Below are 27788 nucleotides of genomic sequence, written 5' to 3' on the forward strand. Positions count from 1 at the left end.
TTCTCTTTGATTTTTTGTATGTACCTTAAATATTTCCACAGTCGGGCTGTTACATATTTCGAGCAAAATATTTCCAGTCCTGTGTCTTTAATAAATTAATTTGTTAAAAAGGTACTTTAAAAATTGCAAAAAAAAACATAGAGCCTCCTAATTTTTTGAAGTTGGTTAAAGTTATGATTATAGCTGTAACGTAGTGAATAAATGTTTTACTCAGGTGGGGCACAGTAGGAAATTTCCTGCTCAAAATATGGAGCAGCCCGACTGGGGAGGTACCTCGACCTTACAGAAGATCACAGCTAAATAATATTTCTTTCAAGCAGTGTTGTGTTCCTGTTGGCGAGTAAGGTGACCAGAGCTCCTGATGGGAATTGGGGTCAGCAACGCGCTTGCGATGCTTCTGGTGTTGCAGGCGTCTATCACGAGTATATAAGCTACGGTAATCGCTAACCATCAGGTGAGCCGTACGCTTCTTTGGCGACTAAGTTATATATTAAAAAAATGTTTCGTACGTTCGGCATTCGCTACTAAGTGTGTTCTTTATTTTTTACTCTTACGATTAGCCCTTACGACATCTATAAGACAATGATAGGACTTTGAATTCATCAGAGATATATTTTATAATATTTTGACAAAAAACTGGCCAAAAGGCTAAAGGTTTTTGATAAAAAAGCCATATCGTCATTAATCCTCTTAGCTGATGGCAATATCGTAATGGAAAATGTTTCGAACATTAATATTTTAATGAAAGCGCCTGTTTTGGACTTGCTTGGTACAATTTTCATCTTGTGACGTCACTGCCCATGAAAGTTACATCATTTAGTAATAACCGATTGATTATCGATAAATGTTACACTCCCTTCCTATCATAAATACGCCTGCAAAATAGTACAACAAAGCCTAATCCTATCATAGGTTTATTTTTAAATTTCTGATAAAACCCCATTCCTGTCACACAGCTATTATTTCAATGTATAAGTTTTTTTTACTATCCTTGTCCCACATGGTTTAGTATCAGATCAAGATATTTATTTTTAAATAACATTAATATATGGTAGCCTACTGCGTACTCCGTAATGGGATACATACTCGTATTAGATAATGATTTAATAATGATTCAATATAATGATTTATATGTATAATGTGGATGTACCCATAAAATAAACAAATAAAATAAAATAAATAAAGATATTCCTTTGTACCTTTATCTCGTGTCACTTCATGACAACCGATATTTTATACATATTTACTAGCTGACTCGGCAAACGTTGTCTTGCCGCTAAACGCCATTTAAAAATAGGGGTTGGTGGTAGAAGGGTGAAAGTTTAGGGTTGTATGTATTTTTCAACGGCAAATCATAATAAAATAAAAAAATAATTATTATTAACTAAATATTCAAAAAAAAAATAGGGCTGGACTACCCTTAACATTTAGTGGGATGAAAAATAAATGTTCTTCGATTCTCAGACTTACCCAATATGCACACAAAATTTCATGAGAATCGGTCAAGCCGTTTCGGAGGATTTTAACTACAAACACCGCGACACGAGAATTTTATATATTAGATGTAACATTTACTAACACATACATTAACGGCCACTTTCAATACTCTATATACCTCTGAATATGCTTACTAGAGATAGAATTTTTACGTAAGCTCCATATAAACTGTGTTATAATCTATCGTTAGTGACAGATAGATTATTAAAAACTGCCGTTAAATATTTATTACAATTACCCGGGACTGGATATAGTGTTTGTCTATTTTCAAGTCGGTATCACACACAGAGAGTGGCCAGCACGCCCGACCCCCGATTTACAGATTTCACTCCGTGTACGTCCTAATTTATTTACGCTCCTTCAACTGTACCAAATAATTATTTCCTAGAAACAGCTTTATATACAATATTGTATTATTTGATAAGGAAGCAAACGCTATTTCCCAGAATCTGAAATTATATTTCGAGTCACTCGGTTTGATCCGCAGTAAATTAATACAATCAACCGTTTTCTACTCACCTCGTGATGTTCAATAACATTTAATTAATATTCATGTGATCGTAGACAATACTTATTTCCTTATTCACGTCTAGTCACTTGATTTTTTTTAAGACAAGGATGTACAAAAATGTATTATTGTTTTTTGCACACAAGAGTGGATGAAAAAATATCTCGAAATTTCAAATTTGCTACCACTGTATTTTTGGCTAGTACCTGACAGGTGACAAGCAATCGTGCGTTCCGCTGTCATAAACATACCATCAGACGGTTCATATGGATACCGTAGCCAATGGAGGGCTTCAGAACCATGAGCACTGCAAGCGCTACGGTGACACGACGCTTGGTCGAGGGGCTCACCATAGAACAAAATATATTTGAGAGCAATATTATTCAGCTGTGATCTTCTGTAATTCTGTGTATACATCCCCAGCAATGCTGCTACAAATTTATAGCAAGATATTTCTTGCTATGACCTAATTCGATAAATTGTCACATATTTAGCTCTATAAGCGTCCAATACTATTTCTGAATTAGCTCTTGATATCATCACAACCAACTGCAGCGGCCGATTATTATTTTGTAGTCTGATTTATATTTTTATTTACCGTGATTTTTCTAAACGAAGATACAAAGGTATGCTAATACCTATCATCATATCATCATATATAGTAACTTACTGGAATGAGAATCCTATGTCAAGGGTCCGGACCATTAACGTCATAATAAGCATCTGTACGCCCTTATGTTAAAATTTGCTATGAGTAGAAATGGACCGCTAAAGCAACTAACAATTGCTGTGATCTCTGAAAAAAAAGAAGAAAGGTTTAGATAAATAGATAAGATAGATAAAATAAATAGATAGATAGAGAGTAACATAATAAGTTTTAATTATTTACTAGATAATTATATTTGCAAGCAAACGAAAAATACCGACTTCAATTATATCGTCAAGTAATACAACGTAGGTAGACAAAAAAATAGTCAAGCAAATACGTGTTGTCAAAGATTACTCCAAAAGTAGTAATCAGATCTCGATGAAATTTAAATGTGACTACATGAAAAACACCGGCTTTCGATTAAATAAAAAATCATCAAAATCGGTACACCCAGTAAAATGTTATGCGGATTTTCAAGATTCCCTCGATTTCTCTGGGATCTCTTCATCAGATCCTGGTTTCCTTATCATGGTACCACACCAGGAATATCTCCTTTCCAACAAAAAAAGAATTGTAAAAATCGGTTACAAAAGGTAGCTCGATTCTTGCGATTATCATAAAATGGGTCACGAAGTTTCATGACTAATGCGTAATTTAGTAAATAGAAAATTCTGTTAGGAGATCTTATCTGTGGGAAATCCCACTGTACACCCAGGCAGTTAAGTCGAGCAAGCACTTGTTATGTTAATCCTTTATTTTATGGTTTAATATTTTAACAACCGTATTTTATTATGCGAGTTGCATTTATTACAATGAATACGGAACGTTTTATCACTCTTTTATGATTGAGACCCAATGTAGAGACACATTAAATTATTAATACTTCTCGTTTGTAACACGTAGGTAATAAGTCACAAAAAAAACGAAGAACTATAAATAATAATTATTGTTAATTAATAGTAAAAATCAATTCGTCAGATCACGTGAGATTACGTGATCGTCAGATTACGTGAGATCACATTTTAACATTTTTTACACATAAGCAATCAAATATTTTTGCCAAATGTTTTTGGGCTATTTTCGGTTTTAGGCCATCTATTCCATAAAATAATTGAGTCACGGGAAATATTTGGAATATATTTCGTCTGACCTTCGCTTATTTATTTTTTTTCACTATCTGTTGTTGTTTAATTTGTCACATCCCAAGTACGTATGCTCAGTTTGTGCCGTATCTCATGTTCAGTTTGAGCCCCTCGCGAATTGAAACGGGCCATGACCTTTACGCCCTAGGGTTAATACATCCATGAATCTACGACACAATAAATGAAGTTGAAATCAAAGTATTCATGATATAATTGCTGAAGGCACATTGGGTAGTTCCTAATACATCAAATGATATAATGGTTATAGAAATTGACAATTTTACGTATAACATTGTGGTACAGTAGTCCCTGTAAGTGGTCTTAGTGATAATTCGCACCCACCTCGAACTTACCGAGTTCATTTCAGTTCAAACATGGACATAGAAAAAGACTTTTTAAGAAGTTTAGCACCTTAGTAGATACGTTTACGAATGTAGCACAAAGTTATATATTATCCTTATGTGAAATCAAAAGAGCACTTTAATTTTTAGGGTTCCGTAACTCAAAGGGAAAAAACGGAACCCTTATAGGATCACTTTGTTGGCCACCTGTCTGTTAAGACCCTTTTTCTCAGGAACGCGTGAAGGTATCAAGCTGAAATTCATACCAAATACTCAAGTCTAGTGTCCCTTAGAGCTGTGGAAAAATCAAACTTCTAAGCCAACGTACTCAAAAGATACAGCCGTTTATGGTGCAAATTTTCGACACTCGCAAGGGAATCAAAACCTACAGGGTACCTACTCCCATGAACTCAGAATCTTGAAATTTGGTACGAAGCAACGTATGGCACAGATAAACGAATAATTGTGTTTGCTGACAAACGAAGAAAAACCGACTTCAATTATATCGACAAGTAATACAACGTAGGTAGACGAAAAAATAGTAAAGTAAATACGCATTATCAAAGATTACTCTAAAATTTGTAATCAGATCTCGATGAAATTTAAATGTGACCACATGAAAAACACCGGCTTGCGATTAAATAAAAAATCATCAAAATCGGTACACCCAGTAAAAAGTTATGCGGATTTTCGAGATTCCCTCGATTTCTCTGGGATCTCTTCATCAGATCCTGGTTTCCTTATCATGGTACCACACCAGGAATATCTCCTTTCCAACAAAAAAAGAATTATCAAAATCGGTTCAAAAACGACGGAGTTATCTCCGAACATACATTAAAATATATATATATATATATATATATATATGTATATGGTCGAATTGAGTAACCTCCTTTTTTGAAGTCGTTTAAAAATTATGAAAAGCATAATAAAAATTTAGTTACATTATATAATAAAAATATTTTAAATAATTTTGTTAATTTTGTTAATCTTTACTGTGAGTAACGATCGCTATCAGGTGTATACACCTGATAGCGATCGCAACCACGATAGCAACTGGGACCGATAGCTTAACTTGCTCTCCGAGGCACGGTAGAGAGACGCAAAAGGACAGACATCCAAACCGGAAGGACATATTTGTACAATTACAACTATACGGATAGTTCCCGAGCGAGAATCGAACCAACAAACTGCCGATGTTTAAGCGTGTTCATAGCACACGAATCACAATACAATACAAATACTCTTTATTGTACACTATCAGACAAAAAAAATTACACCGAAAAAGAAAAATTTAAAAACACGTACAAACGGCGGTCTTATCGCTAAAAGAATCACTACACCAGAGCGGTGTTGAAACGTAGGATACGTATTATAAAAAGCAAGCTAGTCGCAAAATCGTTAGTAAAATGTTTTATTTGAACCATGTATGTTTTCTCATGTATGTTTTTTATGGCAAAAAACTATATGGTCGGTTCTACAAAGTTCTGACAAACTCAGATATAGACCAACATAGCTCTGTATTCTGGTTACAGCCCGGGAACCTCTTTGGAGAGGTTTAGTCTGTGTAATTATAGACGAAAGGGGAAAATCTACACACCGATGATAAGGCCTGTCGTAATGTATGGATCAGAATGTTGGGCAACGAAAGTGACAGATGAAAGAAGAGTACACGCAGCCGAGATGAGAATATTGAGATGGATGTGTGGAGTGACGAGGAAAATTCGGATTAGAAATGAGTATGTATGAGGTAGTGAGGAGTTTAAAAGTAACAACCGTGACGGAGTAATTGAAGAGCAGTAGGTTAGCGTGGTAAGGCCATGTAATGAGGAGGGATGAACGCTATATTGGTAAAAGAATGTTTGGGATGAATGTCGAAGGACGAAGAGCGATCGGTGGGCCAAAAGCGATGGATAGATTATGTGAGTGAGGACATAAGAAAGAAAGGAGTAAGCGCTGATGTGACGAATAATCGAGGAATCGAAGAGGAAAACATGATATACCAACCCTACATAAGTGGGATAAGGGCAAGAAGATGATGAATTATAGACGAAGTTATAAAGACGAATAATTTCCGGAAACATATAATGGAAGATGGATCTCCAGACATATGCCGAGCCTGTCATAAGCCTGGATAATCCATTAAACATCATTATATCCGGGTGCAGTCATCTTACTAACAGTGAGTACTTGAACTATCTCTATAAACCCAACGCCATTTCAAATGGTCGTGCATTGCTCTACTGGGATCGATATATTGTCACTGACTGGTTTATTGCAGCCAGTAAACCTGTTATAGTGCTAGTAGACTGATTAGCGCGCCGAGCTGTTATTGTTGAAATTACAGTCCCACATGACGATAATCTCGTAAAGGTGGAAAAAGAAAAATTAAGTAAATACTTAGAACTGGCCCACTAGATAACCGGTCTAGGCTACCTAGCATTTATTACTTACTAGCTGACCCGGCGAACTTCGTATCGCCTAACACAAACTTTATCGTATGGTATTAAAGTTCAAATTGACTTTTAAGTATTATCACAAATCTTTTGTATGGGAGTATAGAAAAGTGTTGTTTTTAGACTTTTTCAGGAAATTTAAATTTTTTTTTTGAATTTTTCTCTCCGTAAGAACCATCCTCGTACTTCAAGGAATATTTTAAAAAAAGAATTAGCGAAATCGGTCCAACCGTTCTCGAGTTTTGCGCTTAGCAACACATTCAGCGACTCATTTTTATATTATAGATTTATGCATACTATATTTATATGTGTGTCTTATACATATAGCACTCACACATCAAGCATATGCGCACGATACCCATAGTATACGATGGATTTGATATTTTAGCTCTTATAATGACACTAGCTGTGCCCGCGACTTCGTCTGCGTGGAATTTAATAAAATAATTATTGTTCAATTCGCAGTTATAAAATATAAAAAATAAAAATATAAGTAGCCTAATTAGGAGTAGTTACTTCTTATTACATCAGCTATCTGCCAGTAAAAGTCCCGTCAAAAGTCCAGCCGTTTCAGAAATTGACCGGAATAATCAGACAGACAGACAGACATAAGGATAAACAAAAATTATTAAAAAAACTATTTTGGTATATGTACCGTGTCTACATATAAATTTAGTAAAAAGCGGTTATTTTAATATTACAAACAGACACTTCCAATTTATTTATTTGTTAATATTTATTTCGTCATTAAAATAAATGAACGATATAGAAAGACAACCGCGCATGCTCCAAAATAAGCCTAGAGACGTAATTTGTGATAATAGATTAATAGCTCTAATTTTTAATAGCTAAATTAGTGTTTAAAAGTTAAACTGGCATATGGAATGTAGCCTCGACAATAACTATTCATATTCTTTGTTAGTCAATGATCTATTAGTGAAGTGTTTCGACTAACACCTTGAGAAACTCTCGCTTGACTGTTGGATCAAGGATCAGATTTAAAATATAGTGTTGCTTTCTTACTCAGCCTGGAACCTTAATTTTGTGCCTCTACCTGTCACCGGAGGACTACTGTTTTATATTGTTAAGTATTTTTATAAATATATATTTAGGAACGTAATAATAGTGAAATATTTTGAATAAAAACATAAATAATTATGGTTTGTAGGTAGGTATTTAGTTATAAAAATATGACACGTACTAATGTTTTTAAAATGTTTATTCTGTCCTGTATTTTGTAAAATGTTTTCTATAGTAACCACATTGCTAGTTGTTACAATTAAAAAAAAATATTAAGTATAAATATTTTTTTATATCTATCTTATGAGTGTTTAACCATATGGCATGTCAATCAAAGCCATCATATCCCAAGCTATAACATATAACAAATTAATTTATACATCAAAATAGTCAAAAATCATTAACAAACTGACTCCATACCCAACTAAAATTATTTTAAACTAATATTATTATTAAATCTGAGTACCTATATAAACATAGTGAGTATAATAATATGTGAGCTTTTATTGTATTCATTAATATAATTTTATTTTTAATCAATTGATTTAAAAAAATAAAACGTACATATTGCAATAATGGTAGCACTGGAGTAAAGTGTTGACACACTAAAAAAATATTGGCTTTGTATTTATTTTATAGAACATAAATGTTAATAAATAATATAAAAAAAATATTTGAACACAAACTGTATAACAATAATCTCTAAATACTTTATCAAATACAAAAATGACGATCTACGATATTAAACCTCACCTTATAAAACGTGTTTTCTCTGTCTAACTTTTAGCAAGAATACCAATAAAAATTATGCGAGCATTAAATATATAATACTACCAATAATATTTTATGTCATTTATATGTTTTTTTTAATTTATTATTAAAATAAGTTATTTTTTTAACGTCCTTCATAAACGAACAGGAGCGTTTCATCAACAAAACAAAATGCATCCAATCAGTAATCAACATGGCTTGTATCTAATGGCAGCCAAAGATATTGTGTTGTAAAATATTGTGTTATAGGAGTTTTAACTGATATATGGCCTAATTTCATGAGCATTTATTAATATTTATTTTAATTCCTATAACATATGAATTGATATCGTGTGTGTTGACTTCATTTTTATTCAATAACGCTAGGAGCAGGTGAGGTGACATGCTTGTCAATAATCAAAAGAAATGATGAATGAATAAGTAGTGCCGGGATTTTGATATTCCTCAACAATGAACGGATGTGTTTTTTTTCTCGGTAAATATATAATAATACGATTGAAGTTGTATCTTCATCATTATCATGTTACATAGTTCATCCATTTATCGGCAGTTCAGAGCGTTTCGAAGCTAAAGATCATCCTTTTTTGTAGATAACATTTTTATCTGTAAATATTATTGAATATTTATGTTGCGTGGGTTGAGATCTCGGGCGATTATGTAACGTAGGTTCGTAAAACGCGTGTCCACGCAGCTTTTGTCTATAAGTTATTGATTAGTGCAGGGCCAATACACAGTGCAAACGTCAAACAACCAGTTGCTCTCACGATAAGATGGCAGTGCGACGTTGTTGCTTGTAGATCTTAAATCGGTAAAATAACATTGACGGTCTAAAAGTGATTCGAAAAACGTTATTTTGATTCTTAGATATCTGAAGAGACTTCCATAAGGCAGGGGAATATTTATTTTCAGGTAATATTTTTAAAAAATTCTAATATATATTATTGTTAAAGAATAAACATTATTATGGGGATTAAAAAGATAATATTTTAGAACATATTAAAATTCTTCATACGTTTTTTTATCCACATTAGAACAGTTTTTTATATATAAAAAGACTTCATATGTATTTAAAAAATAAAAACATATGGATACTTAATGTATGAGTTTGAAAGTATATCAATTGATACAGAAGTGTTATTCAACAAGAGCATATTCTTTGCAATTTTAATATGAACCGTGAACCATATATCCATTCAAAATAATAGAACTAAACAATTACAATATTAAATGTATTTAATAGAAAAATTATTGTATCATCCAACGAACACCAACTAGATACCAATAGACAACACACAGGCTACACGGAAGAACACACGGGCTATTTAAAAACAAAATAGTGTGTTCTTTATGCTTTTGTTAAACGTATGTCTTTCGTACGATAATAATAACATATTGTTTTGTAAGATATGTATCAACAGTATTTGTCTCTTGTGTTTTGACAATACTTTGACGCAGTTGCCGATTTAGTCTCTGTTTTCGACAAAAGCTTGAAGAGGCCATATGGTTGATCTTAATCTGGATGTCTTTGTGTTGTGTGTTCCTAGATCACCAACAAAGGATATCCATCATTCAGCGTGATTTTAAAAGGGTTATTCATTTTTATATTTTTTAACTTGCTGGTATCGATACATGCTACGGGCTATTTTCCGCAACTCGACGTCTTGATGCGCCTTTTTTGCGTGAACTTGCTGGTATTGTGCTTCGATAAATGTTTGGTTCATAATGATTTATATCAACTACACGTGTGTGATGCTGATGATAATATTATAAAAAGTATTGTCTATTTCTAAAAGGTTTACCTGTATTCAATTCATAATTCTCGAGATTTAGAGATTTATATTGAATTGCTCGTCTTTTTATGCTGATTTGGTTCGTGGTGTGGAAATATTTTCATGTTAATTTGGTAATAATTGTGAACATGTTAACCAGTATGTCTTCTGGAACTTGCCAAAATTAGGTTGGTGAGAATGTGCCTTAAACAATCAGAATATTTAATTTTACTTGACGGACTAGTTACAACTGCTTATTTGTAGTATAATATTTGGTTAAATTTGTTACACATACAAACTTACAACAACTGCTCCAGCAATAGAAATTGAAATTATTTTAAATTAAACTTCTTATTGTCTTTTAGTGTGTAAAATAATATTATGTAGAGTATATACATAAAGAAAGAAAATTAACAAATCATATATGAAAGCTAACATAAGCTGCTTATATTAAAAAATTCTTAATAGATTGGTGGACAAAAAGAAATAAGTGTTCTAATTTATGAAAATGGACATATGTTATTTACCAGTGACTATAACATGCATTTAAAAAAAATGCATTAATGAAGGTAAGTAAAAAGTCATAATCGGAGCTTATTGTCGGAATTAATTCAAGAACATAAATACTAATCCATTTAGCTATCTATTATTATTGTGCTGAAAAACTAAATTATTTTGCATCATATCAATAGAAAGTTCTAGTCAAAAAATTTCAAGTTTATAAAGCCTTGCTGCAATTTCACTTTTCATATTTATTCAATTTACTAATTTATGATCATTGTGAAAAAGTTCCAAATTATATAAGGTTGGAATCCCACCAGCAATTTTAGCAGTTATTTCTTTGCAGATGGGTTTTCTGCTTGTATGCTTCTTTATCAAATCTATACATATAATAAAATGGTAGGAAAGTCAAAACTGTACATTGAATATTTTTTTAAAAGAATACTTTGGGGTGATCTACTATCGATACCGAAGCCAAAAATATGGTATTTAGAATTTTAGTTGGGTCAACATATAGGCTACATATTATCACGCTATCACCTACGGGGAACGAGCAGTGAACCTTTATTTCTTCAACGCATATAAGCTAGCTTCACACTATAAATAAAGACATTCTGTAGTATATTTAGTATCAGCATTGCACCCGTGCGAAGCCGGGGCGGGTCACTAGTAAATAATATAAACATATTTTAAATAAGTAATAATTAAGGTAGTTAAAGTTTACAGATACACATATATAATTGAATAGAGAGTACTCGGCAAAAAATTTACTAGAAACTGTTAACAATATAAAAAAGGGTGTGTGTACTTATGTACATGTAACAAGTTATACTTCTTTGACTAGCTAACATCAGGGTGTCGGGGTTTCTGTGACGGTGTGCACGCACATAGTAAAAATTTACTCTCATCATTTTTCCCTAAAGCGCCAAAAGAAATATAACTTTAAAATATTGAAAGCTATTATATTATTATTTAGAAATGTCATTTATAATAATAATAATAATAATATTCTTTATTGCACACCATTAAAAGATACAAACAAAAGTAGTATAATTAGAGGAAGATGTACAAAGGCGGTCTTATCGCTAAAAGAGCGATTTCTTCCAGTCAACCTTTGGGTATAGGACAGCGTATAGAAAAGCGGTTAGGAAGTGTAAAAATAATTGTTATAGAAATTAGAATACATCACAATAGATTATAAAATTATTTATATAATCTTATAAAGATAGCCTTTTTAATAGGACAACGATGGATAAGCAATATTTTTCTAGATCTTTATGAATTCTAGTTGAAATTTAGTTTCAAGCAAACTGAACTGCCTGTACACAAATATTCCTTGTTGATCAGGTGCTGTAAAGTATTCACGTTTTAAATATTCTACATTTCATCATCATTTTTCATTATTGGTTTGTAGAATAAGTGTAGATGTTGTGTGTTATGATACTTTGTTAAAATCACTAACTACAGTGTATCTAATGAATAATTAGTTGAATTTTGTAGTAGTACTTTTTTTATATATTTAGTAATTTAAACATGTTTGATCCCTTTGTAATGTGCTAAACAGATTACAAATTCCATCTAAATTATAGCCAAAGGAGAGGTTTTTGTTTTTTCAATTTATATTATTTCAATTTTGACGAAGTTATAGCTTCATTACATTTTTTTTGTACAACAGAGAAGACATTGAAAAGTTGTTACTTATTAAAGTTATTGATTTTACATTTTAAGTCATATTTTATTTTAAAATTACTGCACAAAAAATTTTTTGAACGCCATTTTTGGCGCGAACTTGTGGACGTCTATGTCCAGCAGTGGACTACGATAGGCTGAAATGATAACTGCACAAACTCAGTATTAACCAAATTTTTATTATTCTGAGTTAAAAATATCTTGTCATTAGAATTGTTGTTCTAATGACCATGACTTGAAATTGTGCGTAAATGATACACAGATTAGGTTTTGACTTCACTAAATTACAATATTACAATTTATATACACAAGTATAGCTTGACACCGTTCACCAATCTCTTATTAAGGAAATACAGTAAGAATAGTGTGATCCTTTTTTAATTTTAATTACAATAAATAACTCGTGTATTTAACAGAAATTTTATTTTGTTTGTATATCAATAATAAAGAACAGCTTTTAATCTTTACATCATATTATCTGAAGTGCAAATAATATTTCTTGTTTGAAGTGTGTCAATTTAGTCCAACATTCAATATTTGATTATTTTCACTACTACAATGTTCAATATAATAAATGTTGATAATAATAATAATAAATGTTGATAATATATTTTTTTATTCTGTGTTTATTAATAACAAATATAATTTTTATATTGATCCAAATTTGGGATCAATGTAAAAATAAATATAATAAATAAATAAAAAAAAGCCTATTAATGAGTTTATGTGCAAAATTTTATATGCATATTATATATAATTTGCAGTTTGCAGCAGTCCTGCTTTCTGCTCCAAGAGTTGTGGGTTCGAATCCCACCAGAGTATGTTATAAATGCTATATATCAGTCGAATATTACCTATAACAAGCATTAAGTTTCTTACGTTAAGAACAGAATCGTATGTGCATGGTATATAATATTTATTTGTCTTTTATAAAATGTATGTAGGTAATATATATTTATTTGATATTGTTATGACTGTACAGGTTTAGTGCAATAATGCTTCCTTCAATATGAAGGAGATTATGAAGGAGATGGTGGGTGGTTGCTGTGTGTGCTCGGACGAGCGCGGTTGGCCTGACAACCCGCTTGTTTACTGTGATGGCAATGGCTGTACTGTTGCGGTTCATCAAGGTATAGTATAATAGAGATTTATATTTACTGTCTTAAAATCTTTAGTGATTTCAGTAATGTGGTGGAGTTCCGTTCTATTGAGTCAGGGCATCAGCAGGAAATATCTTATTCAAAAACAGAGTAATCGTACCATCTCTGAAACGGCTGGACCGATTTTAACGGGATTCACTGGCTGATAGCTGATGGTAATAAGAAGTAACTAGGCTACTTTTTTAGAAATTATTTATTTTTATAACCGCGAACTGAACAATAACTTTTTTTGTTAAATTCCACTCATATGAAGTTGCGGGTACAGATAGTAATAAAATAAGATTAAATATTAGTTGTCTTAGCAAGTATGGAACGGGTTTGTTTATTATGATATCTACTACTACTACTACAATAACCATTTCTAATTTCAATTATGTATACTTGCTTGTATGCAATATAAACACAATAAGAGACTTAACGTATTTAATATTCAGCTTCTGATGGAAAAATTGATTTTAGAAGTTGAGAAGTTGATTTTTTTTTTATATAATAAGAAAGGATTAATAAATATAACAACCGTTACATCAGTCACATAGTAGAACATCGAGTTAATTTCTAGCATTAAAATTGCACTTAATTAATTCTCCAATTAGTGTAAGTGTTTTTGCCTGTTTGACCTTTCTAGCATTACATGCATTAACATTACTTGCAAAGTGAATGAAAATCTATTATTACTAGTATATAAGACTCATTAGTGACCCCGATTAGTCCAATGGTGCTTTAGTGTCCTGATTGACATGTTTTCATCAAGTGTTATAAGCTTTTGTTCATAGAACAATAGAGTTTGTCTTTCAAGAAAACCCCTTCTATCAGATTTCATACCTTTAATGCTATATTCGAGACAATGGATTGTATCAGGTTTAAGAACTTTTTATATGAACGTGTCTATTTCGGTTTCATATATATTTGGTGGAGACTTTGTATATTTTTAACAGACTTCCAAAGAAGAGGATGTTCTCAATTCGACTGTATTATGTTTTGGTGTGTTTATGGTGATTCTTTTTTTAAATCGAAAGTTGGCGCCTGTCGTGTGGCTCCATTTGAATTTGAACGAGATCTGGTTATCTGCGTATTTACTTGACTATTATTCGTCTACTTACTTTATATTATTACTTGTCGATATAATAGAAGACATTTTTTTTTCGTTTGTGAGCAAACATCTTATATATATATATATATATATATATATATATATATATATATATATATATATATATATATATATATATATATTAAAAATTCGTGTCACGATGTATGTTAGCGATAGACTCCGAAACCACTGAACCAATTTTTATCAAATTTCGTAAGTATCTGTAATTTGGTCCATCTTGGGAGATAGGGTAGTTTTTATCTCAATTGGACCCGGTAGGTGGCGCTGCTATCAATATGTAAGCAATCAAATTTGGTAGCTGTTTTCCGGGCAGGACAACGTCTGCCGAGTCCGCTAGTATATATATATATATATATATATATATATATATATATATATATATATAAATAATATATAAGTCTGCCCATTGTACTGGACAATCTGTAACTATCTTAAAACTATGTTTAGTACTAGCTGTGCTCGCGACTTCGTCCGCGTGGAATTTAACAAAAAAGTTGAGCTGGAAAATAAATAAATTTCTAAAATAAAAGTAGCCTAAGTTACTCCTTACATAAAATTGTTGTTTCTCAATATTTGTTATTGCAAATTAAATGTTTATTATTTAATCAGTTAGTTCTATGAAATCCTAATAGATATCCGGTAAATGGCGTCGTATTTCTATTTCTCTATAAGATGGCGGTTCCGCATCTAAGTTGCATAGGTATCCGCTAGATGGCGCCGTATTTCTATTTCTAGATTGTTGATGGCGCGTTTGAATATTGACTTTACATATATTTTTATCCCACATGAATGAATTTATTTTTAATTTATAATAGAAATCCAAAGAATTAGTAAAAAATTGATACAATCTATTATAATTACTGAGACACAGTAACTTGTGGCTGGGTCAGCTAGTCTATACATCTATACAAATAAATAAAATTAGAGTGTCGGTTTGTAATATTAAAAAAAAAACCGCTTTTTACTAAATGCATACCTATGGATGTATATATATATATATATATATTTAAAAAAAAACAAAACAATTTTTACAATTTTTGTCTGTATGTCTGTCTGTTTGTTCCGGCTAATCTCTGAAACGGCAAGACCGATTTTGAAGAATAATAACTTTTATGTTAAATTCCACAGGAACGAAGTCACGGGCACAGCTGGTATTAATATAAAATCATTAATATGTTTACTTACGAACTTTACTTGTTGTCTTAGTTGGTCCCAATTCAGCCCTGGTTTTTTTTCTCTGCATTAGTTTATAGTAGTTCGGTTCTTGTAGACTTGAAGAGTAAATCATTTGTTTTAAAATATTTGAATCTCCTTTAGTAGTGACTGGTAATTTCTTTTATTTCCAGCATGTTACGGAATAATAGCTGTACCAACTGGACCATGGTACTGTAGAAAATGTGAGAGCCCGGAGACAAAGGGCAAAGTTGTAAGTTATCATTTATCATTGTTTATACATAAGAATTTTAGTTTTATACAGTTGTTTTTTATTTTGTATTCAGTAATGGGCTATATTAATTTCTAAAGTATGATAAGGCTAACTAAAATATTGTCTTATTTAGGTTATTTTTATAAGTTTATGAGGCGATATTAAGTACAATACCTAGTTATCAATTATTTATATATAGCAGAATTGCATCCCTTATAACCCTCAACAATTATTCACTTTAATTTTATTGCAGAGATGCGAACTCTGCCCATCTAAATCTGGGGCATTGAAACGCACAGACACAGGAGGCTGGGCCCACGTTGTCTGTGCCTTATACATACCTGAAGTGAGATTTGGAAACGTCACATCTATGGAACCTATCGTTCTGCGTCTCATACCGCCCGAACGATATAATAAGGTAATGTATTAATAATAATAATGGAAACGTCTTGACTCATAGTCCACTAAGATTTACGCCACACAAAACAGAAGCGCAAACGACATGACTACGGCAAATATTTTATGGCCATATATAAAATGTATGCCATTCGCGGGGTTCGAAACCGCAACAGACACAAGCCAGTGCTGTGACCGTTTAGCTAAGACATAGCCATAATAATAAATTCAAAAGAAAAAAATATATATCATGGACCCACACAAACGGTCGTCTGGTACTAATAATACGATATGTAACTTAATCCCAGTGTCATAGGTTAACAGTTGGCTGAAATATATATATATTTTGATAATTTAAGTAGTAGTTAGTAATACATTACACCCAGATTAATGTCGGAGAATTGAACCCTTATCCCTCGGAACAGATAGCAGGGATAACTGCAAAGTACGCTAATGGTCTATTCAAAATGTTATACTGATGTTTTGTAAGAGTTTACTTGTGCTGATACTTCTGGGTATCCAATGGATAAATATTGGTTTTTTAGATTCGTTTCTTAGTATATATAATTTTTTTTTTAATGAAATAATTTACAATTCATTTTGTTTCATATCCTTTTTTTGTGATTAGATGCGCTATTATTGGGTTATTTTTTAATTTTTTAAAATTGTTATTGGAAAATTTAATAATTTTTGATTAATGAGTTTTAGATCTTCTGTGAGAAAAATTATTTTGATTCAGATTATTATTAATTGCTTTGTTTTCTTTATTAACGAGTACCTTTTTTCAGACATGCTACATTTGTCAAGATATGGGAAAAACTCACCGCGCCAACGCTGGTGCTTGTATGCAGTGTAACAAATCTGGTGAGTGTGAAATTGTTTAACTATGATAGACTTTTATTTAACAATAATATGTGAGTATATAGGAAGTTTGAATCAAATTTCGAAGTGGAACTTCTTTAGAATCGTTGTGATTTGACAATCGATGAAACGGAAATGCGTGACGTTGAAGAAACAAATACATAAATGTATAGGAGAGAATGAGATAGAATATATTACACAGTATTTTATTTTCTTGGTGAAAACAAATCTCTCGTTTCAGAAGTTTCACTTCTGCCGTGTGCGAATTCCATGCACACACTTGTTTGTTAATATTTAACATTTATAGCGCGTTTCATACTTTTTTTGTTCTTACCTGTAACTACTAAAGAGATTCCTTATAATAAATAAATGGGGATATGTATAAAATGTATTTATTATATGGATAAATGTTTTGTAGTTTCAAAAAACTAAGGTATTGTACAGCAGGAAATTTTCTGCTCAAACTTTGGAGCAGCCTGACTGGGGAATTAGCTCGACCTTACAGAAGATCACAGCCAATAATACTGCTTTCAAGCAGTGTTGTGTTCCTTTTGGTGATAAGGTGACCAGAGCTCCTGGGGGGAATTAGGGATAATAGTAGGGGTCAGAAACACGCTTGTAATCCTTCTAGTGTTGCAGGCATCTATAGGCTACGGTATTCGCTTACCATATGATCCGTACGCTTGTTTATCGACCTAGTTATATGTATAAAAAAACACTATTTTTTTACATTACTTTAATATTTGTAAAACCCTTGGTCGTATCCACTATGAAATATCATAATGGGTACTTACCTAAACTGCGTTACTATTTTTTAAACCAAACTATTCATATTAGATGCCATTTTGAACAACAAACAACAAAATAGATAGTCGCAAACTGACATAGTGAATTAATATTTAAAGTATAACTTTCAATGTTTCATCATAATTAAAATTGAAGCAAGTTTAAGCTTTAGTTATATATATATAACTAAAGCTTAAACTTGCTACAATATATATTCTCAACAACTCAAATACTTATTTCTATGACGTAAAGAAGAAGTAGTTGTGTAGTTGTGAGTTGAGTCGAAGACACCAGTTGCTGGATTGATTTAAAAATTAAATTTGCGTAAAATATACTATTTACTATGAAGCTATAGGCCTTAAAACATCACACCTCAGCTCATATGTGGGACCATTGTTGGTGATAATCGGTCAATCCTAAGAGCATCGAAGGTTATCAAAAAATAATACTTTGCTTGAATTGGAACGAATGGAATCTAAATAGTCACAAGTCAGACCTTTGTAACAACATACACTGTAATTATCTTAATCTATGTTCAATTATTTAGTAATTATGTTTTAAAATAAAGTTAACGAAAGAAAATTTATATCTCGAAAGTTCGCTTCGTAATTGGTATCATATTTCTTAAGGGCTGTGTTGTTTCAGGATGTAAGCAACAATTTCACGTGACTTGCGCCCAGAGCCTCGGACTGTTGTGCGAGGAAGCTGGCAATTACCTCGATAACGTCAAATACTGCGGATACTGCCAACACCATTACAGCAAACTGGTAGGTACCAGTGATATTATTATCAATAATCAATACTAATAGTGTTTAACTAGAACTTTATATTGGATTTTGGTACTAAAAAGTGGAATTCCACAAAAGTTAAAATAAATATTGACCAAAAAATAATGTATGCCAAATTGGGTGACAAAATCTTCGCCAGAAGTTTTTTAGAAGAATCCAATTAACGGAGTATAATTATGAATAACAACAATTGTAAAATTCTTAATATTTATTGTATTTATTTATCTATGTGTTTTCAATATGGCAGCTATTTAATGTGCTGAAAGAATAACATTTTTTTTGTAACTTAACTATTGCTCATCATAAGCTCTTTTATTTTGCATTGTCTAGTCTTCTTAAAGGCTCTATTGATTAAGTTGTGAGTATAACACCGTGAGATCTCTAATCAGAGATATATTTCCAGAGCTTCTCAAACTATACAGATTTTCTCGTAATTCTTTGTTGATCATTTAATATGATTCATATTGTGTCGGGAATCTTTGGTGTACAAACATAGCTTCTTAATATTTTAATTTTATTATTGTTTAATTATTATATATAACGGTATTTGCTTCATTAAGTTATTAAATAAATAAAACAACGTCCTTGCAAAAGATTTGGCGTCGAATTTTATGCGAACTCTTAATAATAATAATAATAACAATAATAACTCTTCTGAGTAAGTTTAATTTTATTCATTTATCGCTTATGTAATGTACACAATAGAGGAGCTGGCGATTAAGTAAAAACGAATTAATTGTAATACGTATAAAAAAAAAATATTTATTTTTTATTAGTACTGTTTTGTTTTGCTTAAAAGGTTATCAGTCCTAATTTTTAAAATAAACTTTGCAAGTAATACAATTTGGTAGTCGAAAGAATAAACAATTAAGGGGTTGTAAACAGTAAGGAGGTTACAAAAAAAAAACGGATTTTTTAAAAAAAAATTCCTAAAAACACTCAAGTTTATTAATGCGAAAATTGGTGTACACGTGGTGACTTTTAATCGTGTTTTTTAAAGTATTAATTTTGAAAGTTGCTATTGTTAATTTTCTGGAGCTTCTCGTAAAACAGTATTTTCGAGTGACCACTGTTTCTCCGATCTGGATGATAAGAAATCAAAGAAAGAAAAAAACCAAGCGAAAAAATTGGCCTGAAATATGTACGGTCGGCCAAGAAAGTGGTGAACCAGTTTTGATTTAGTTTCCTGGTAATCGAAAATTACAACAAGGTTCGTTATAAAAGGTATTTACTGAAGGAGACATACAATAATGACGTTAACCTAATTGATAAGTATTCATACGTCATTATTGTACATGACATTTTAAACTCTATTAGGTAAAAAAAATATCGTTATCAAAAATCAGATAAAGACGGCAATAGAAGTTGTCAGATCGATCTGACAGCGAAACTAATCTTTATCACCTATGAATCTGCAAGCGGCATTCAATCTTATGGTGGTACACTTTCTTGGCCGACGGTACATTAAAAAAAAAAAACGGTTTTTTAAAAAATCTGTATAATTGGGAACCTCCTGTTTCGAAGTCAGTTTAAAAAGTATTTTTTTTTTATGAAAAATGTTGTACCAGAAAAAAAAAGCGTAACTTTATTACAGTTTTGTTCGCAAGCTTCTCTTTAGTTGTGGACCGAGTGTTAGTTTACTTGTATTCCGAGTTTTGGATTCTATTTAATTCATGCAGCGAAAGTGGTCAGACTTTGAATAAAACAAAATTGCTTTCTAAGCCTATTCATACGTTTAACTTTTTCCCGACTTTAGTTTGCTAATTGTGAAGTTACACTCGGATTTATATTCCGTCATTTTGTACTATTCAACTACCCGCAGTATATCACTAGTTTTGATGTTTATAATAATAAATAATAATAATAATAAATACTCTTTATTGTACACCCATATTTATGCTTGTCTGTCTGTATGACCAGGCTATTTATGTATGGGATTGATTACTCGCCTCAATTACATAAATTCATGAATCGTGTAAAAACAATTAATACTGAGATAATTATAATTAGTGAGATAGTGTTTGTATTTATACGATGACTGAATCTTAATAACAATACTCTTGAAATAAAGTCATTAAGTATTAAAAAATGTTACTAAACAGAAAGTTCCTTATTAAAAAATATAGTTCAGCTTATGTTTGGGCAAATAATGGTCGCATGAAACACTCAGAATTTCTAGCTGTTGGTCGCCTAATTTCCGTTAATACTTAGACAGTTCTAAATCATTCATTTTTATACTCTATCATTCTACGCATTAATTTCTGTCTTTATAACGAAATAAAAATTAAAAAATTCGTATATTTACTGCTTCATACATATTTTTATCAGATACGTGATTTTTTTTTAAATACATTATGTATTCTTACATTATTACAATCTTTAATATGTTTTTAATTATTAAAACGTCGTATAAATCAGTACTTTCGATACATTACTATAAATATAAATTTTAAGTGTAACAGTTTGCCAATACTACATATATGACAATTTATGATTTTAATATTACGTTTAAAACTTACGCCGTTTTACACGCCGATGATAAAAAGAAAATTTTAAATAATTATTCGAGTAGGATTGTTTTGATAGATAATATATTATATAATATTATATCGCATAAAAATTTAACTATTGAATATTATACGTCGGATAACTTTAATGGTGAAGCAGGCCCTGAGTGATATCGGCTTTTGTAGGTGAGTCAGTAATTTTAATAGTAGTTTTGATATTTATGTTTGTAGATTGTTTTATATTCTACGTTACATTGGCGAAATCATCTGTGCTCATTTGGCACTATTGAAACTCATTTTAACCTGAAGAAGAAGAAGAAGATTGTTTTATGTTAACTTCGTTTTAATATTTTATTAATTTGTTTTGAACTTTTAGTACTCGTTTACACATATTTCCTATATTGACAGAGTTAGATGGGTCATTGTTAAGGGCCCAAAGCCTTTGTTCTTTTTTTGAAATTGTAAAGGCCCGTTCATATTGAGTATTTCTATAATTTACAGTAGAGTAAATTAAATTACTTTACTAATATCATTAAAACAATAATAGATATAGTATAAATATTGTTAGTAGTCAATCATTTAGTTTGTTTGAATAAATTAGTGCGCGTATCTTAATTTTGTTTTCGTCAATTTATTTAAATTTTTTATAGTATTTTAATGACAAAGACACAAAGGTTTTAATATTTTTTTATTTCTAAATGATTCAACGAATTAATATTAAAATCATTTTGACTATTAATAAAATATAATATTTACTTTATTTGGATCTAACAACGTTTCCTTGTTTTAATTGATTTTGTAGAGTTAGAAAGGTATAGACATGGTAATATTAATTTCTTAGTTAAACTACTTATAGGTTTATAGGTAAAATAATTGTATTTGCTCGCAAACGAAAAAAAATAACGACTTCAATTACATCGACAAGTAATACATCGTAGGAAGACGAAAATATAGTCAAGTAAATATGCGTTACCAAAGATTACTCAAAAAGTTGTTATCAGATCTCGATAAAATTTATATGTAACCACATGATAAACATCAGCTTTCGATTAAATTAAAATTTATCAAAATCGGTACACCCAGTAAAAAGTTATTGCGGATTTTCGAGAGTTTCCCTCGATTTATCTGGGATTCCATCATCAGATCCTGGTTTCCTTATCATGGTACCAAACTAGGGATATATTCTTTCCAACGAAAAAAGAATTACCAAAATCGGTACATTCAGTAGAAAGTTATGCGGTATAATACAACGTAGGTCATCGAAAAAAGCGTCAAGTAAAAACGCATTATTAGATATAACTCGAAAAGTAGTTGTTAGATCCCAAATAAATTTAAATGGGACCAAATGACACACACTACCTTTCGATAAAAAAAAAAATTGTCGAAATCGGTCCACCCAGTCAAAAGTTCTGAAGTAACATACATTAAAAAAAAATACAGTTTAATTGAGAACCTCCTCCTTTTTTGGAAGTCGGTTAAAACAAAACACATTAAAAAAATATTGGTCTTGTAAAATTTGTGTAGTTAAATGAGACTCGATATTATCAAACATTTTATTTATTTTTAATTTTTCTATTTTAATGCTCGAGAGCTGCTGTGTGTGTTGTGTCTGTCTGTTTGGCCGCGTTAAGCTCAAAATTTGTTGTTCCGATTTCAATTAAACTTTAAGTGATCATATGTTTTTAGGTTAGCCTAATCTGACTAAAACATAACCCCCGCAATTTACAGGAACAAAAGCGGTTACAACAAAAGCAGGTGAAACCGCATAGGTCATATATATGAACTATAAATGAAACATAGTTATTAATATATTCATTTGACATACATTTGCAATTTATCATCACATAATCATCGCATATGCGTTTCACTCACAAATCCGAATCGGATAATGTTTTAACAGGAAGTGGATTATAAACGGAAAACTAATAGCCCAAAGGGTTATATTAACAATGCATGGTTAGCGTATCGAGTTCGCCATAACATCGACGGTCGAACGGGAGCAGTGTTGTTTAATAGTCATTTATAAATACTTAGTGGGAACAGTTGCCAACCGTAATCAATTTTCTATTGTTTCGCTACTTTACTTTGCTCTATTTTTATAAAAACTTTCATAAAATTTGGCTTTAAAGTTTCCTTTGCGTACTTTAAAATTCATTTTAAAGTGATTCTTTTATATATTTATGCGATTCGATTAGTATTCTTCAAAACGCGAAAATATATTTTATAATCGAATTTGAATTTTGACGAAAATTCTATTTTCGACATATATAGATATATAGATAGAACATTGGTTATCGGTTGAGATTAATCAAAATTGTGGGGTACCCTTTAGCTAAGCATAGTAAGTAGGTATATATATGTACAGAAGAAGGGCGGTAACGTGAAGACGATCCCGCCCTACAAGCCGGTGTCTCACGATAGCCAGTCGAGCGACTCGAGTGAAAAGGACGAAGGGTCCCCAGCAGGCAGCGCTACGCCCACGCACACAGCTAAAGCTAAAGGGGTACGTCGATTCGAATACCGGGCCTAGACATTGAATTGCAGGTTTAAAATGGGTGAAAATAACCGACTTCAAATTTTATACTCTGTCACAAATCTCAAATCTTCGTTTTAGAGGAGATGGATGAATTTTAAACGGTTTAAAATGTTTCGAGAAGTAGTCTACTACATTCCCACTGCTGGGCATAGGCCTCTTTCTCCATATAGGAAAGGAATAAATTTATTATCCATTATTTTCTTTTGCAACCTTAGTTCTTAGTATCATTATTGTACATTTTTTGGCTTTAGCAACAAATTGCGAAATGGTGGTCGGAATAAAGCTGGCTGGAGCTGGATGGTCGGAATAAATTTCCAGTTTCCAGTCCTGTCCAGTTATCAGTACACGAGTTTTGTTAAGACTTTTCTTACCCTGTCGTATCATATAGTATTAGTTATAATCCTATATGATTCGACAGAGTTAAGAAGTATGCAATATAAAAACAGATGAAATACTTAATAACATGGTTTTGAAGTCGGTTATAATTTCTAATAACTGTCGAATAAGACAACTTTTCAACATATTTTCCAAGGGTTCTACACGGTTTTATGGTTTTAAGAATGTGGATTTAAGAATTTCGTCGTAAATTAAATAAATATAAAAATAATTCAATACTTTTCTCTTCTCTATTCCTTGATATCTTAGATTTAGTTATGTCGATGATAATAGTGTAGTTTGTTCGAATATAATCTCCTTTCCGTTGATGGTCTTGCTTCCTTTCAAAATTTTATAAACAATGTCTTAATAAAAAAAAAAAAAATTGCAATGGTATCGTTCTATAATGTGCATTCATAGTGTGCATTTTCTTCATTTATTTCTAATTTGTGTTATGTCGTAGCCCGGTCGCAAGTCTTCGCATTCAAGCGGTGGCGCCTCCGGAAAAAATACGCCGAACTCGGTTAAAACCCCTACAAATACACCACAACCTATGGGTAAGTCGTAAATCATTGTCCATAGTTTATTCACTATAGTTCTATCAAATTTTTTTATTATATAGCAAGGTAGAGGGAGTATAAAGTTAAATACAAGTATTTATTATATACGGATATAGTTTGTGAGCTTTGTTAGTTTAATAATATAGCTTGATAATGATATTTAAAGTTTTCCTAGAAATGAAAGTATTTTGGTTTTTGGAAGTTGGGAGTCTTGTATATAACAATAATCTTTAGAAATACCAAACTCGTGTTTGTATTGGCTATGTGCTTGACTGTGATGCGACTAAATAATGCACTTTGTATTTCCGATTAATTAGGATATCAAATAAAAAGGATCCATAGAAAAAAAACTGACTGGTTATAAAAAAAGTAGCATTTAATTATAGTAGTGTATTTTTTTACAAATATAAGTTTGTAATGGGACCATTCTATAAATAAATCATTCAATCAAAAAAGGAAATCACTTACTAAACAATTGGGATTGTTCCCAAATTATCCCGCCCAATAAATATACAAATAGTACAGGAAAATGGAGGATTTTTTCGATTTCATTAAAGTTGGCACATAACGGATTTTTTTAATTCAGATATCAGATATAAGTATTTAATTAAGTATTCTTCTGTCTCTTAAAATTAAATGAATACCGAAGCAGACATTTTAAACTGTTTGTTTTATTAAGTCTTCCGTCCGAAACAAGTACATAACATAGCCAATATAAATATACCGCTAATTAGTTTTACATTTTGCTTATTAGTAAAATAACTTGCGTATATAACGACAATATCAAGCCTATTAATTTTTGTATCCATTAAAATATTAAAATTGATCTGAATATTTTACATCAATATTATCAACATCAAAATGGTATCCCGGAAATCAAGTTAAAATAAAAATAACCCGAGCAGATTGTTCTATTTTAAAACTTATTCTAATTATGTGTGAATTTTATAAATTTAAAATGATCGTATCTTGAATTTTATACATCTATAACATAATTATTTATATTTATAATATATATATTATAAAAAAAAACTAATTTCGACCAAAAATGTCAGTCGATTTCCATAAGAAGTTACCTTGAGATGCTAATAAATGACAACAAAGAATTAAATTCCAATTTTATCAAGATACGACCAAGTGCAGTGTGTCATGAGTTATTTTGGATATAATAAATTTATCTGGCGCAGATATTAGTCGAGACATCATAGAGCTGCTCACTTGGAAGCACAAACACCACAAAAGTTGGTTCCCAAACTTTGTTACTCTGTGTAATGTCGATAGATGTTAAATGGTGTACCGTGTTGAAGAAATACCCAATATTTTTTGGAAAATTTTTAGAATAATTTGAAGATTGGTGTCAAGTAATTACCGTTAACATTTACCTATACTATTGTTGCGAATTTTTTTAAGCCTATTTCTACCCACTCGTCCATTTTTTTATATAAATGAGTAAGGGTATATCATGATAGCAATCATGAATCATCCTTAATTTCCTTCTATCCACCTCGTTTGAGTTGCTGGTTTACTGAAAACGTAAAAAAAAATAATAATTCAAAAACGCTCGTATTATAATTTAAATTTCTGAGTAAAATTTACTCAAAGCTAAACCTGAATACTAACTTTTATTAATGAAATCAACGAACATATTTCTAAATAAGCGCCATCTACAATCGCGGAAAGAAATTAAGTTTACGCAACTGGAATAATAGATGGCAACACTTAACAAATCCGAACAGGATTGCTTTGTGAACTATTAACCCGGTAACAAATATAAATTATTCGTTCCCAGTCCCATTTCATATTTCCTTCTATTTTGTTATTGCTAAGTCCGTTTTGGTGAGCGATATTGCTATGTATGATTTGAATCAAAGATGCGATTATAATGATGTTGAAAGGGTATTTTTTCAATAACTACAATTTAGAAGCATGAATTCATTCCTAATTTTTATTCATAGATATTTGCTGAGGTTTCTTTTATTGTACTATTTATTTTATACGTATTATATGTGAATCATGCTATATTTAATTTTTATTATTACTTTCAAATTCCTAAAAAAAAAAAAAATAATTAGTTCGTATGTAGCTTATTTAAGTATTGTAAGTCTCATCGTGTATTGTTGATCGAAAATTCTTTTAATCGAAAAACAGCTTATGTGAGGATAATGGTTAACAGGTAAGGATTTTGTACCAAAGATATTTTGAAATTTCGACGTTAAGTCTTGAAGCGTACGTCTTATATTCATGTGTCCACTTTCATCGTTATAGAACGGTTGCTACGTTCAGAAAACGGTCTGTTTTAACTCGTAAGTAAAACGAAAGGTTTTTGAAATGCTTGAAATTCAAGTGGGTCATTACGAGGTTTAGTTTTTTGAATATGGGAACGGAACGTAAATAATCAAATTTTGATTATAGTCAATTTACTAGAGCCAGTTATCTGATGACATAACATTGAATAGCGATATTTTAAATCTAACTTTCATTAAAAAGCTGAAGAGTCTGTTTGTTTGTTTGTTTGAACTCACTAATTTCAGGAGCTACTGGTTCGTATTGAAAAAAAAAATTTTTATGACTAGACAGTCCAATATAGGCCAATATATTGGCTATTTAATATGATAGTACGTTTTTATTTACCTTTCTTTAAATGAATCTGCGGGCACAGCTAGTAAGCATCAACTTATCTTTGTTTTGTATTCTTAATATCAAATTTCCTTTCGTTATTAGTTATTCGATATCATGTCGTCGTGTGCGCTATTTAAAAACATTACTCGTCGTTTTAGGAATGTATATTTTTGTTTAAGTGTAAAATTGTCTCTAGTTGATAATAACCGCTTGTTTTAAATGTTAATATTATACTTGTGTTCTATTCGATAACCCCTACATATATAAATGGTGTTTTATAGAATTTCGTATCTAATTATTTTTGATATTGCAATTAGTGT

General features: G+C 31.1%; 1 protein-coding gene across 1 annotated transcript in view; it reads left to right on the forward strand.

Moving 5' to 3' along the window:
• Window positions 1-13352: 13352 nt before the first annotated feature.
• LOC123668471 (protein AF-10) overlaps window positions 13353-27788 on the forward strand; it is a 49886-nt gene continuing 35450 nt past the window's right edge. The window contains 8 exon segments of the mRNA XM_045602201.1: window positions 13353-13473; window positions 15961-16040; window positions 16294-16458; window positions 17225-17300; window positions 18729-18850; window positions 20628-20642; window positions 23711-23881; window positions 24753-24846. Coding sequence (XP_045458157.1) covers window positions 13353-13473; window positions 15961-16040; window positions 16294-16458; window positions 17225-17300; window positions 18729-18850; window positions 20628-20642; window positions 23711-23881; window positions 24753-24846 — 844 coding nt within the window.

The sequence above is a fragment of the Melitaea cinxia genome, chromosome Z, assembly GCF_905220565.1.
Source record: "Melitaea cinxia chromosome Z, ilMelCinx1.1, whole genome shotgun sequence".
NCBI classification, from domain to species: domain Eukaryota; kingdom Metazoa; phylum Arthropoda; class Insecta; order Lepidoptera; family Nymphalidae; genus Melitaea; species Melitaea cinxia.